This window comes from Aquarana catesbeiana, linkage group LG01 (genome assembly GCF_042186555.1).
Source record: "Aquarana catesbeiana isolate 2022-GZ linkage group LG01, ASM4218655v1, whole genome shotgun sequence".
Lineage (NCBI taxonomy): Eukaryota > Metazoa > Chordata > Amphibia > Anura > Ranidae > Aquarana > Aquarana catesbeiana.
Window position 1 is genome coordinate 596494011 of NC_133324.1, and position 13042 is coordinate 596507052.

The window sequence follows — 13042 nt, forward strand, 5'->3', positions numbered from 1 at the left end:
CCCTGTTGTGAGCCACGTTCGGACACCGTGTGAACCCAGCCCGAATGTACCAAGCTGACCGACTTGGGTAAAACTAGCCTGCCGGATTTACTAGCGATTATCGCTAGTGGCTGCTATAGCCGCTAGCAATAATCGCGATCTTCTTCCGGTAGAGACGGCTTCCCCCCCACAGGGAGAAGACAATGTCTCGACGGGGGAATCCCTTGTCAACACGATCTGTGTTGATATGGAAATTGTGCAAATTTCTTTGCTGCAACCACAAATTTGCACAGTCTATGGACGGCCTTAAAGGCATAGTTCACCTTTACCAAAAAACTGCCAATGCAGATAAGGTACATCTGTAGATAAAAACAAGTCATGTAGTTTTGACCAAAGTTGAATAATGTCTTTGCTATAGGTGTAGGCCACGTACATACCTCATGAAGCCTGACTGAAATACTTCTAGGATGTTGCCAAGAGAAGCCTAGCATTACTGCTCGCCTGCATCATCACAGGAGCAAGCTCTTTCTGATTTAAACCTCTTCACATGTGCTCTCTCTTCCCTGTTGCAGTAGCTCTGAGCTCATTCCTGTGATGGTGAAGGTGAGCAGTAACACTAGGCTTAGTTTAGAAACATCCTAGAAGTTTTCAAGTCGGGCTTCATAAGATATGAAAAAAGGCTTACATCTATAGTAAGGGCATTATTTAACTTTAGTCAAAACTGCATGGCTTGTTTTTACCTACAGATGTCCCTTATCTGCATAGGCATTTTTTTTTTGTTAAAGGTGAATTAACCCTTTAGGGGTGTCAGCTTTTTATAATAATTACTGGTTATTGCTGTTTAATGGTATAATGATAAAAGGTTTGCCAAAAATCTAATTCCACCCACAACTGAAATTTCAGTATTTGGTGGATGTTATCAACTTAAAACACTGAATGCAATTACAGCAGTCTTCTTGCTGCAGTTCCTTATCAGAACAGAAAAACCCTGTATTTGTAACCAAGCAAAATATTCAGGTCCACAGGCAAATTCTTCATAAGACCACATAGTCAAGATACCATGTAGGCCTGGTTACTTTTCTGACACTGTATCTGAACACAAATATGTTTGCAATATGTTTTGACAAAATGCGATTAACCAGGTAAATGAAGAAATTCTCACAGGAACAAAGCAAACGAAAGTCTACACAAAATATAAGAGTGGAACTTACTCTAACTGCAATACTTGGTCTTCCATGAGTGAAATCAGGGGACAAATGACAATCCCAATACCAGAAGTGTAAACTGGTGCAAACTGATAGCATAAACTCTTTCCATAACCTATTAGGAAATAAATAAATGAATAGAGCCATTTACACAGACTGAATCATCATATATTTTCAAGTTGACCAAAAAACCTTTAAAAAAAATAAAAACTTGACCTAAACTATACCCACACTGGGAGATCTAAGACACTGCTTTCTCTGACTGCAATTCTTAGATGATTTGGAGTAAGATTTGATGAGGTCACTAATGTGCTGCTCACTGTTCTGCTTGCTTGATGTTCTGACATAAGGAAGTAAAACCTCTCTAAAAATACGGTCCCCTCACAGAAAAATGCAGTGCAGAACAAGGCATGGTAAGTCAATCATTTGGAAAAGATCAGCTGTAGGGAGACCACATGCATTACTGGTTATAAGTTCTTAGCCCTCTGCCTGACATTTTTGGGCATTAATCTAGGTATTATTTGATAAACTAAACTTGGGTATTTGTTAACTCTCTGAATTATCTGAATTGTGCTGCACTAGCTGCTTGATCATGAATACATTGGGGTTGATTTACCAAAACTGGAGTGTGCAAAATCTGGTGCAGCTCTGCATAGAAACCAAACTTCTTCCATTTTTTGGCAAAGCTTAAAGTGTTACTAAACCCACAACAGTAAAATCTGTCCATACATGCAGAATAGCATGCTTGTTATACTCACTGTGGAACTTAAGGGGTTAATCCTCTGTGATGTGTAAAAAGGCTCTTTGATCCTGTATGGACAGATCCTCCCCTCCTGCAGGGTCTCTCTTGGCAAGGCCAGACAGGACACAGTGAGGGTAGTACTGCTGCACATGCTCAGTTTGGTCTCTATTGCTGGAGAGAACATTTCCTGGTTGATCAGAGCTTTTCAGGTCACATGCTACTGACCTCATACATGTGGGCGTGTATACAGATCCTAAAAGAAAGCCCAGTCCCTTCCTCCCTCTTCCATGCCCAGTAACTAAAATAGAATACAGTGGGTGGGATGTCATCTTGATTGATGGATGATCCACCTCCCATAACAGCATGAAGACACAGGCTATAGTGGAAATCTCCTCCTACCTGAACACTCAGGCAGACCCTGCATTTTAACATGTGACCGTGGTATATAGATCAGCCAAAAAGGTGTATAGTGGCAGTATTTTAATGTAAAAATAAGATTTATAAGCTGTGGGCACTGCGGGGGGGCAGGGCGGATTAACTATTGTCATATTACAGGGTATAGTAACACTTTAATTGAACAAGCTGAAGTTAGAAGCCAATTGGCTTCTATGGTGGGCTGCACCAGATTTTGCGCTCTCCAGTTTTAGTAAATGAACCCCATTGTCTACCAAAACTTGCCTACTATCATGGCAGTCCAGATAATGAAGACAAATAGTTCCTGCACAAGCACATGGACTAGTGTTTTACTCAGTCAGCAGGAATATTGTTCCAAATTATGCAGTACAGAAGGTGCAGCCGAAATCTAGCAAACTAAAGCTGACAATAGTTAAAAATTCGGCCTATAGGCTGAACAGATTGCTCCAACCACATTACACTGCGTGGATGGACAAATAGCCCACTGCATCAACTGTATTTTGACAGCTGGCCCTGCCAGCTGTCACAATACTCAAATAGTGTCTATAAATGTATGCAGCTGCTGTTCAGCTGACAATTTTCTACCGGCTTCTTTTGATTTTTCAATTAAGGTATGTCAGGCAGGAGACGGCAGACAGAGCCAACGACTGAGCAAAATTTGCATAATTCATCAGAAATGGGCTGAAAATGGCAAAGAGTATGGGCAGCTTTAGTTAGAATTTTACAATCACCAGATGTAAAAACACAACACAAACCTCAACTTATGAACATATAAGGGTGGAAACTGTCCCTCATGTATGACAGGCTTTGCATCAAACAGGGTTTTCACTTACGGCGTTCATTAGAGTAAACTTGCTAATAACATTATTCCCCACTTCCTATAATAGCCCTGCCAGCAGCAGAGCATAATCACATTGTGTTACATAGCTTTACTCCCACCAGCTGGCAGATATGAATTGAAGGAACACTGCACAGTTGTTCAAAAGGAATTACGGTAGGTGAGAGTGAACACAATTGTCTTAAAACAATTTAACACAGTAACTCTGTAGATTTAGGGAGAACCTGTAGTGTGGACATAAACAGTAAAACCTGCCATTGCTAACCAGTCTTAAAATGTCAGTTTCCTGGCTGTCATGCAGATCCAAAGGCTTTGGTACTTTCTAAATGATTGAATCAGGAGTTCTGACTTCTCTCTTTGCTGATCTGCATGTTTATTCTGGGTAAGTAATTTAGAAAGTACTGTACCCATAAGTGGGCAGATAACATTTCTATAGGGGGTCAGCAATAACATCCTCCACATTTCTCGACAGATTTATATTAATTGGAGCTGGAAGTACTGGAAGTGTTAAAGGATTTGCACTAAAATTAAAGATTCTCTTTCTCGAGTAAATCATTTGTGCAGTACTAAAAAATGCAAAAACAATATGTAATTAAGGAGGGGGCTGAAACATACTTATTGTTCCTCATTCCATGTCCCTCTTGTTCTTCATTTCATGTGTTACCCCTGGTTTTTCACATTCCCTCCCCCTGCCTGCCATAAAAGACTGAGGAAACAGAATGTGAGCAATGCTGCAGCCAAAAGCCTGATTCCCTCTACACTTCTGTGATGCAGAGGTTGACTACAGAGACCATTTATAGAAATCACTGTCTTGTGCGGTTATTGCTTCAGTGCAGCACTGCATTATAATGCATTTACCTGTTGCCATGACAACAAGGTTGTCTCTTCTTTCTTTTAAAACTGAATGAATGACTTTCCACTGAACTCTGCGTTAAAGAAGAAATGTTATCGTTATGATTGCAAAAATCTATAGAACAGAAGATTTAATAAAATTAGTAAACCTAGTAATTAAAAAAAGCAGCTGAAGGCAGCATTTGTTAATAACTGAGCTACTAGTGCTATCCAGGACACCCTGCTGAAGTAAAAGGGTCCACTCCATTTATCTTAAAGGGAATCTGTGAGGGTAAAAGTATGGTCATCTCTGACTTGTTTTAAGGCTTCATGTACATGGGGCGTTTTGAAAGCTCTCCTGAACAATTTAACTTGACAGATAGTAACCAATGTTTAAAAACGTCACTTTTTCTGCGTTTTCATGTCGCCTTAAGCCGCGTTTGCTTTTAGAAGCTTTTTTTTCATAGTCAAAAATGTATCTCCATTAAAAACGCCTGTAAACGAAACGCGGCTAAATGCGAGTTACCGCGTTTACAAGCTGTTACAGGCATTTGGCGTTTCAAATGCCTCTGAACATCCGTCCTGAACGCGTTTCTTTGCTTTACAAAAAAATGCTTCTAAACTCCACTGCCTACATGTACTGATAAGATAACAGAGGAGAGTTCAGGGGCAGCTGAAAAAAAAAAACACCCAACTGCTCCTAAATGTCCGTTTACCAGCAGCAGTGTACATGAAGCCTAAATAATGCAGCCTCTTCCACAGTTGTCCTGAACTCAACATCAGCACCTAGTAACTGATCTGGATGTGTAGTCCATATCAGGTATTTTAATAAATAATAACAGTTACATATAAAGTACTATGAACACTGAAAGTAAAGTGCTGATTAATTTGATTTGCTTACTAATAATGTGACAAAATAGTATCAACAACCTACGATCTACCTATGATAAGTTTCATGTTGGTTGGATTTTACAAGAAAAAGTTTTTGAGCTTTGCTCACCTAACTAGCTTACTTGTGTAAAGAAACAGCAATTTTATTAGAAAGCTAAACTATCAATAATATAGTAAGACACATAAACAGTCTGGTTACTTTCTTTATTAGATAGGAGGTCAAAGCAACATTTTTTTTCATGTGTAGCAATCAATCCTTACCCCTGATCAATAAGAATTAAAGTGTATGTAAATCCTAACAATGAGCTGTGTATTTGCTTATGTTTGGCTGGTTAAATATACCATTTAAATAATTTTATGTCATGTCTGGTTAAAGGGGCAAAAAGAAAAATACTGTGGATCTCTACAGAAATTTAGAGCTGTCCTAGGCTTTCTGTTGGGTGTTTTGGACTACAAGTGAATTAGTCCTTTAGCTGTAGATAAGAGGACAATTATTTGATTCAGCAAAAGAGCATGGACAGAGCTGACACCAGTCAGTTCACAATTCATATTCATAATGTGCATTGTCAACCCAAAATTGGTATCGGAGCTTAATTCTCTCAGATAAAAAGGTAACTTTTCTGTATTTTCTGGGTATTTAACCACTTCAGCCCCGGAAGATTTGGCTGCTCAATGACCAGGCCATTTTTTTGCGATACGGCACTGTCTCGCTTTAACTGACAATTGCGCGGTCGTGCGACGCTGTACCCAAACAAAATTGACGTCCTTTCTTTTCTACAAATAGAGCTTTCTTTTGACGGTATTTGATCACCTCTGCGGTTTTTATTTTTTGCGCTATAAACAAAAGAAGAGCGACAATTTTGAAAAAAAAAAAAAAAAACACAATATGTTTTACTTTTTTGCTATAATAAATATCCCACATTTTTAAAAAAAAAAAAAACAAATTTTTCCGCAGTTTAGGCTGATATGTATTCCTCTACATATTTTTGGTAAAAAAACAAAAAACGCAATAAGCATATATTGATTGGTTTGCGCAAAAGTTATAGTGTCTACAAAATAGGGGATAAAATTTATGGTATTTTTATTATTTTTTTTTTTTACTAGGAATGGCGGCGATCTGCGATATTTATCGGGACTGCAATATTGCAGCGGACAAATCTGACACTTTTGACACATTTTTGGGACCATTGACAATTATACGGCGATCAGTGCTATAAAAATGCACTGATTACTTTGTAAATGTCACTGGCAGAGAAGGGGTTAACACTAGGGGGCGATCAAGGGGTTAACTGTGTTCCCTAGGTGTGTTCTAACTGTAGGGGGGATGGGACTGTCTAGGAGAGAGAGAGAGATCGGTGTTCATACTTAGTATGAACACACGATCTGTCTCTACTCCCCTGAAAGAATCGGGATTTGTGTGTTTACACACACAGATCCCATCTCTCGCTCTGTCACGAGTGATCGCGGGTGCCCGGCGGGCATCGCGCCTGCCAGACACTCGCATCGGCTCCGGGCACACGCTGCGAGCGCCCCTAGTGGCTAAAAGGAAAAGTGACATACGGTAACGTCGATTTGCCCAGCCGAGCCAACCTACCGCAGTAAAACTGGTATAAACTATTGTCACATGTTTTGCAAAGATGTACTGCATATGTTTTTTCTGCTTTGCTTTCATTTTTTACATTACTTCTCTTCAGCAAGTATTCTTCGAAACAGTGGGAAAAATAATTATTTGATCCCCTGAAGATTTTGTAAGTTTGCCCACTTACAAAGAAATAAAGGGTCTATAATTTTTATCATAGGTGTATTTTAAATGATGGAGACAGAATATCAACCAAAAATCCAGCAGAAAAATACACATAAAACAAATGCTATAAATTAATTTGCAGTTCAGTGAGTAAAATAAATATTTGATCCCCAAGCAAAACATGACTTAGTACTTGGTTGGAGAAACACTTGTCGGCAAGCACAGAGGTAAGATGTTTATTGTAGTTGGTGACCAGGTTTGCACACATCTCAGATAGGGTTTTTATCCACAGATCTTCTCTAAATCCTTAAAAGGGGTTGTAAAGTTTTTCTTATTTTTTTTAAATAACAAACATGTTATACTTACCTCCTCTGTGCAAGGGTTTTGCACAGAGGGGCCCTGATCATCCTTTTCTGGGATCCCACAGCAGCGCTCCTGGCTCCTCATCGATTGCTCCCACGGAGAGCCGCATTCCATGGGGGCACTCGTGTGGGCGAGCTCCCGAGTCCTGCTACTGCGTCAATTGACACAGACAGCAGGACTCGGCCCTGCCCCCTGGCTCACGTGTCACTGGATTTGATTTAACAGCAGCGGGAGCCAATGGCTCCTGCTGCTATTAATCTATCCAATGAGGACCCGAGACAGTGGCTGGAGCTGCTGTGCTTGTCCCTGTCACTGAATCGATCTGGTTCAGGTAAGAGAAAGAGGGGCTCTGGGGTGCAGCTGCACTACAGAAGGGTTTTCACCTTAATGCATAGAATGCATTAGGGTGAAAAACCTTGAGGGTTTACAACCCCTTTAAGGTTTTTTGGCTGTCTCTTGGCAACTCGAAGTTTCAGCTCCATTTATTTTTATATAGGATTAAGGACTTGAGCCACTCTACTGTTGCCTCGGCGGTATGTTTTGGGTCTAGGGCTTAAACAACTAATCGATTAATCGACAACTAATCAATTATGAAATTAATCGATTACTATTTTCATAATCGATTAATCAGTCAGTAACATAATGGGGTTAAAAAAAAATAAAATAAGCCCTTTATAGTACAAAAAGAGCAAATCATCGTTACTGTAAATATTACTTCCACAGTTCTACAGTAAAAAAATGAACCCCTTACAGTAGTGATTATCTGTTTTTCTTTGTACTATAAAGGGCTAATTTTAGTTTTTTTTTAACCCCATTATGTTACTAAACGTCTTAGTCCTGGTTCACATCTATGTGTTTAGTGCTTTTTGCAGAAACGCACTACAGTCCATTTACATGGTTTCCTATGGGACACGTTCACATCTATGCTTTTTTCAGCTGCTGCCTATTTGGAAAGGGTCAGGGACTTTTTTTAATGCAAAACGGTGCTTTTTTTGGTTCAATATACTTCAATGGAAAAGCTGCAGAAAAGCATGTAATTATTGCAGCAGTTTTTGTTTTTTTATTCTTCCCAACAACAAATTGGCTAAAAATAAATGCAAAAATGCAAATTGCAGCACAATCACATGCGCAAAAGTCAAAACGCACAGCAAAAATCACTGCAGAAACAGATCAAAAGCAAACTGCATAGGTGTGTACCGAGCCTTATGCTGGCCACACCGATCAATTTTCAGACTTAATATTCAGACGAAAAATCTTTGTACATTCGCTGAATGAAAGAATGTTGTTTGAAATTTTCACTTAGTTTTTAACATTCTGTTTTTAAAACGAATGTAATTTCTGAACGAAAACCACATACACTGTCTGAAAATTCCTTTGACCAAGAAGTTTGCTATTATCTCAAAATTTTCCTGTCACTGTGATTGAAAATGAATGTCGATTTGACCCCACTAACGATTAGAAAATCGAACGAACGTTCTTAAAATAACATTTTTTTTTTTGAAGGAAGACATGGTTTGTTAAATAAAAAAAATTTGATCTCGGAGTCTGATGATATTTACCAGATTCACATTTTAATAGTATATACAGTATATATCTCCTCTAATAGTATATACAGTATATCTCTTCTGTCTGTTATTCTCAGAGTGGATTAGATTTTTTGCTCCCTAACCATATAGTTGGTTATTTATATTTACCACTGCATAGAGATATACAAGAATAAATTGCCTTTTTTTAAAACTTTACATATTAACTAAATTATACACCACACTTTTTTTAAGATTATTAACCGATTAATCGAAACAATAATCGGCCAACTAATCGATTATGAAAATAATCGTTAGTTGCAGCCCTATTTGGGTCATTGTCATGCTAGAACACCCATCCATGACCCATATTTAGTGTTATGGCTGAGGAAAGAAGGTTCTCATCCAAGATTTTACAATACATGGCCCTGTCCATTGGCCCCTCAATGCGGCAAAGATGGCCCGTACCTTTGGCAGAGAAACAGCCCCAAAGCATCATGTTTTCACCTCCGTGCTTGACTGTAGGGATGGAGGTCATAGTCAGCATTTTTTTTCCTCCAAACATGGAGTCGAGTTAATGCCAAAGAGCTCAATTTAGGTCTCATCTGACCACAGCACTTACTCCCAATCCTTCTCCGAATCATTTAGATGTTCATTGGCACGGAGGTAGAAACATTATGCTTTGGGGCTGTTTCTCTGCTAAAGGTACAGGCCGACTTTGCCGCATTGAGGGGCCAATGGACGGGGCCATGTATTGTAAAATCTTGGATGAGATCCTTCTTCCTTCTCCCAGAATACTGAAGATGGTTCATGGATGGGTCTTTCAGCATGACACTGACCCAAAACATACTGCCAAGGCAACAAAGGAGTGGCTCAAGAAGAAGCACATTAAGGTCATGGAGTGGCCTAGCTAGGCTCCAGGCCTCAACCCTATAAAAAATTTATGGAGGGAGCTGAAAATTCCAGTTGACAAGCGACAGCCAAGAAACCTTAAATATTTAGAGAAGATCTGTAAAGAGTGGACCAAAATCCCTCCTAAGATCTGTGCAAATCTGGTCACTAACTACAAGAAACGTCTTACCTCTGTGCTTGCCAACAAGGGTTTCTTCACCAAGTACTAAGCTATGTTTTGCTAGGGGATCAAATACTTATTTTACTCACAGAACTGCAACTCAATTTATAACATTTGTATCATGTGTTTTTTCTGGATTTTTTAACCACTTAAGGACCGCCCACCGCAGTTGTACTGCAGCAGGTTGGCCCCCCTGCGTGGACTGCCATCATTGTACGTCGGCTCACGCAGGTGTGCGCCGCCGGTGGCACGCTCTCATGCTCTCTGCACACTGCAGCAGCGTGCCCGGGGGTCGGGCGGACTCTATGTCTGCCGACGACCCGCAATCTCGGTGAGGAGAAGCAGAACGGGGAACTGCCTATTTAAACAAGGCGATTCCCCGTTCTGCCTAGCGACATGACAGAGATCTACTGTTTCTAGTGATCGGGAACAACAATCTCTGTCATGTCCCTAACAGTCCATCCCCCCTACAGTTAGAACACACTGAGGGAGCACGCCTAACCCCTTAATCGCCCCCTAGTGTTAACCCCTTCCCTGCCAGTATCAATTTTACATTGATCAGTGCATTTTTATAGCACTGATAATTGTAACAATATCACTGGTCCCCAAAAAGCGTAATTTGGGATCAGATTTGTCTGCCGCAATGTCGCAGTCCCATTAAAAATCGCAAATTGCCGCCACAGCCAGTAGAAACAATAAAAAATAAAAGTCCCTAAATCTATCCCGTAGTTTGTAGACATGATAACTTTTGCGCAAACCAATCAATATTACTCTATTGCGATTTTTATACACCAATGATAAAAATTATAGACCCTTAGTTTTTTTATAAGTGGGCAAACTTACAAAATCTGCAGGGGGACGAATAATTATTTTCCCCACTGTATACCAGGCAATAACTAGGTCCAAATCAGGGTACCAGTTACAATGGGTGGTAGCACTGGCATATCTTAAGCTAGCTAGATGTTATTCAGAGTGTGCTTTAAATCTACCATCAACTATGTAGTGCAAGAGCCAGCCTCACTGAGCAAATCTAAATAGATTGTTTAGGTAAGTCCTTCTATCATATAGTTTTGATATATTTCAACAAGATTGTACAGAAATTGTACAATCTGACTAAATAGTGCAAAGGGTACTAAATTAAAATGCAAGGTCTGGTCATTATACTGTTTCTCCAGCAGAGGTTTGAAATTCATTTTTGTGCTAGGATTCAGATCCTAGTATATATGTAGTCATTTTAGGTCTAGCAAAAAAAAGGAAATGTACCATTTCCATAGCATTTGGAAAGAGTGCCCCCTTACATGAGTTCCCATTGGATTCCTCCCTTACATGAGGTGTCCCCATCGAAGTGCCCCCTTACATGCATTGTTCCCATTGAAGAGCCCCCTTACATGAGATGTCCCTGTCGTAGTGCCCCTCTTACATGAGGTGTCACCATCGAAGTGCCCCCTTACATCAGGTGTCCCCACTGGATTCCTCCCTTACATGAGGTGTCCCCCATAGAAGTGACCCCTTACATGAGGTGTCCTCATCGAAGTGCCCCCTTACATGCGTTGTCCCCATTGAAGAGCCCCCTTACATGAGGTGTCCCATCGTAGTTCCCCTCTTACATGAGGTGTCACCATCGAAGTGCCCCCTTACATCAGGTGTCCCCACTTACATCAAGTGTCCCCATCAGAGTGACCCTGTACCTTTTAGCATCAGGAAGTCAGAGCAGGCTGCAGGTTTGGATGGAGGATGTTTCACCTCCCTTCTCCTGTGATGCTGGGGGTGGTGCAAACATGTGATATTAATTTTTAAGATCACAACGGTCCCCACGACCAATCATTGCAGTGTGTGTGTGTGTGTGTGTGTGTGTGTGTGTGTGTGTGTGTGTGTGTGTGTGTGTGTGTGTGGGGGGGGGGTTGTCATTCACTGGGGACTGGCTGTGTAGCGGCCCAAACAGAACTTGGTATGGACCACAGTCTGCCATTTAGTGATACTTGGTATAGTGTACGGCCAGCTTTAGAGTGTGCACTAGAACCTGAACCATCCTGACGACATCAGCACCTCCCTCTGCTCATAAGGGCTGTCTGCCCTGTGCAGTGCCTATTTAGCAATTTGCAACTGAAATCTCTTCCAAATGTAATGTGTCTGCATAACTTTACTAATTTAAGCCTTTGCAGTAATCCTTTCCATTCTAGGCTGAAATATTTGAGTTGTAAACCAGCAAGACTTTGTGAACAGATTTTAGGAGGTGATTTTATTGCACTCTCCCAACTTAAATTCATTATTGCATGAACGAAGGGGCTTCACTAGCTCTCTGTATTCTAGTTGTCTTCACCTCCATATAATCATACAAGGAGACACTTTTAATTAAAGGAATATTTATTTTTGGCATAATAGTGTTTTTTTTTAATTTTAGAATGTAATTTAGAGTTCTGGGGTGGTCGGTCAGAGTAAGCGATCAGGGCTATCAAATATTGCAATTGTTTTCAACACTGCAGCCCCTGTCTATTTTAATGAATAGGGTTTTCCTCAAGCCATGATGGGATTGGCTAGCAGCTTTAATCGCATCCCAGTAAAATAGACAGGGGTGCTTAAAATGGTCAGTTTTATTCACCTAGCTATCTGGAGTTAGGCTTCAAATTGTTGGTCACTTACGTAAAATCCATCTACACTACCCTCTTCACTGACTGACGGTGCTGCTGTCCAAGCTGACTAAGTTGCTCCCCCATAGATACAGTTGAGAAGTGAATATAGCCACCCCAACGTAGGAGGTGTATTACTAGCTGAACAACAGTTGAAAATAAATGAATAAAAGCTTTAAAAAAGAAAACTAACGCAGCCACTACATCCAATTATTGGTAAGCTACAATATATTACATTTTTGTTTTTGGGTATAGATACGCTTTAAGAAAAAAAATAGGATTTTTAAAACACCTTACCTGTAAAATCCTTTTCATTGAAGTGCATCACGGGACAGAGAGCCATAGTAATTACTAAGTGGGTTATAGGCCACCTTCAGGTGATGGACACTGGCACACCCTAAGACAGGAAGGTTACTCCCTATATAACCCCTCCCACTACTGGGAGTAACTAAGTTATTGTAGCAAAGCAATACACGTGTATACCAGAAAGAGGGGAGGGACCTCTGTGTCCTGTGATGTACTTCAAAGAAAAGGATTTTACAGGTAAGCTGTTATAAAAATCATATTTTCTTAATCGTACATCATGGGACACAGAGCCATAGTAATTACTATGTGGGATGTCCCAGAGCAATGCCAACTGAGTGGAGGGAGATACAACAGAATTAGGGCAACATAAGACTAGAGTAGTTATACTGCTGCCTGCAGCACACTACGCCCAAAGGCAATATCCTCATGCCTTTTTACATTAACCTGATAAAATCTGGTAAATGTATGGACTGAAGACCATGGAAGCTTGATGATGCACTCCCACAA

At 40.3% G+C, this 13042-nt stretch overlaps 1 protein-coding gene across 1 annotated transcript in view; it reads right to left on the reverse strand.

Moving 5' to 3' along the window:
- Positions 1-13042, reverse strand: part of WRN (WRN RecQ like helicase) — a 248909-nt gene that overhangs the window by 165651 nt on the left and 70216 nt on the right. Inside the window, exons 13-14 of the mRNA XM_073598473.1 lie at positions 4037-4104; positions 1191-1299 (exon numbers count right to left, since the gene is read on the reverse strand). Of these exons, the coding sequence (XP_073454574.1) occupies positions 1191-1299; positions 4037-4104 (177 nt within the window). The remainder of the gene's footprint in view (positions 1-1190; positions 1300-4036; positions 4105-13042) is intronic.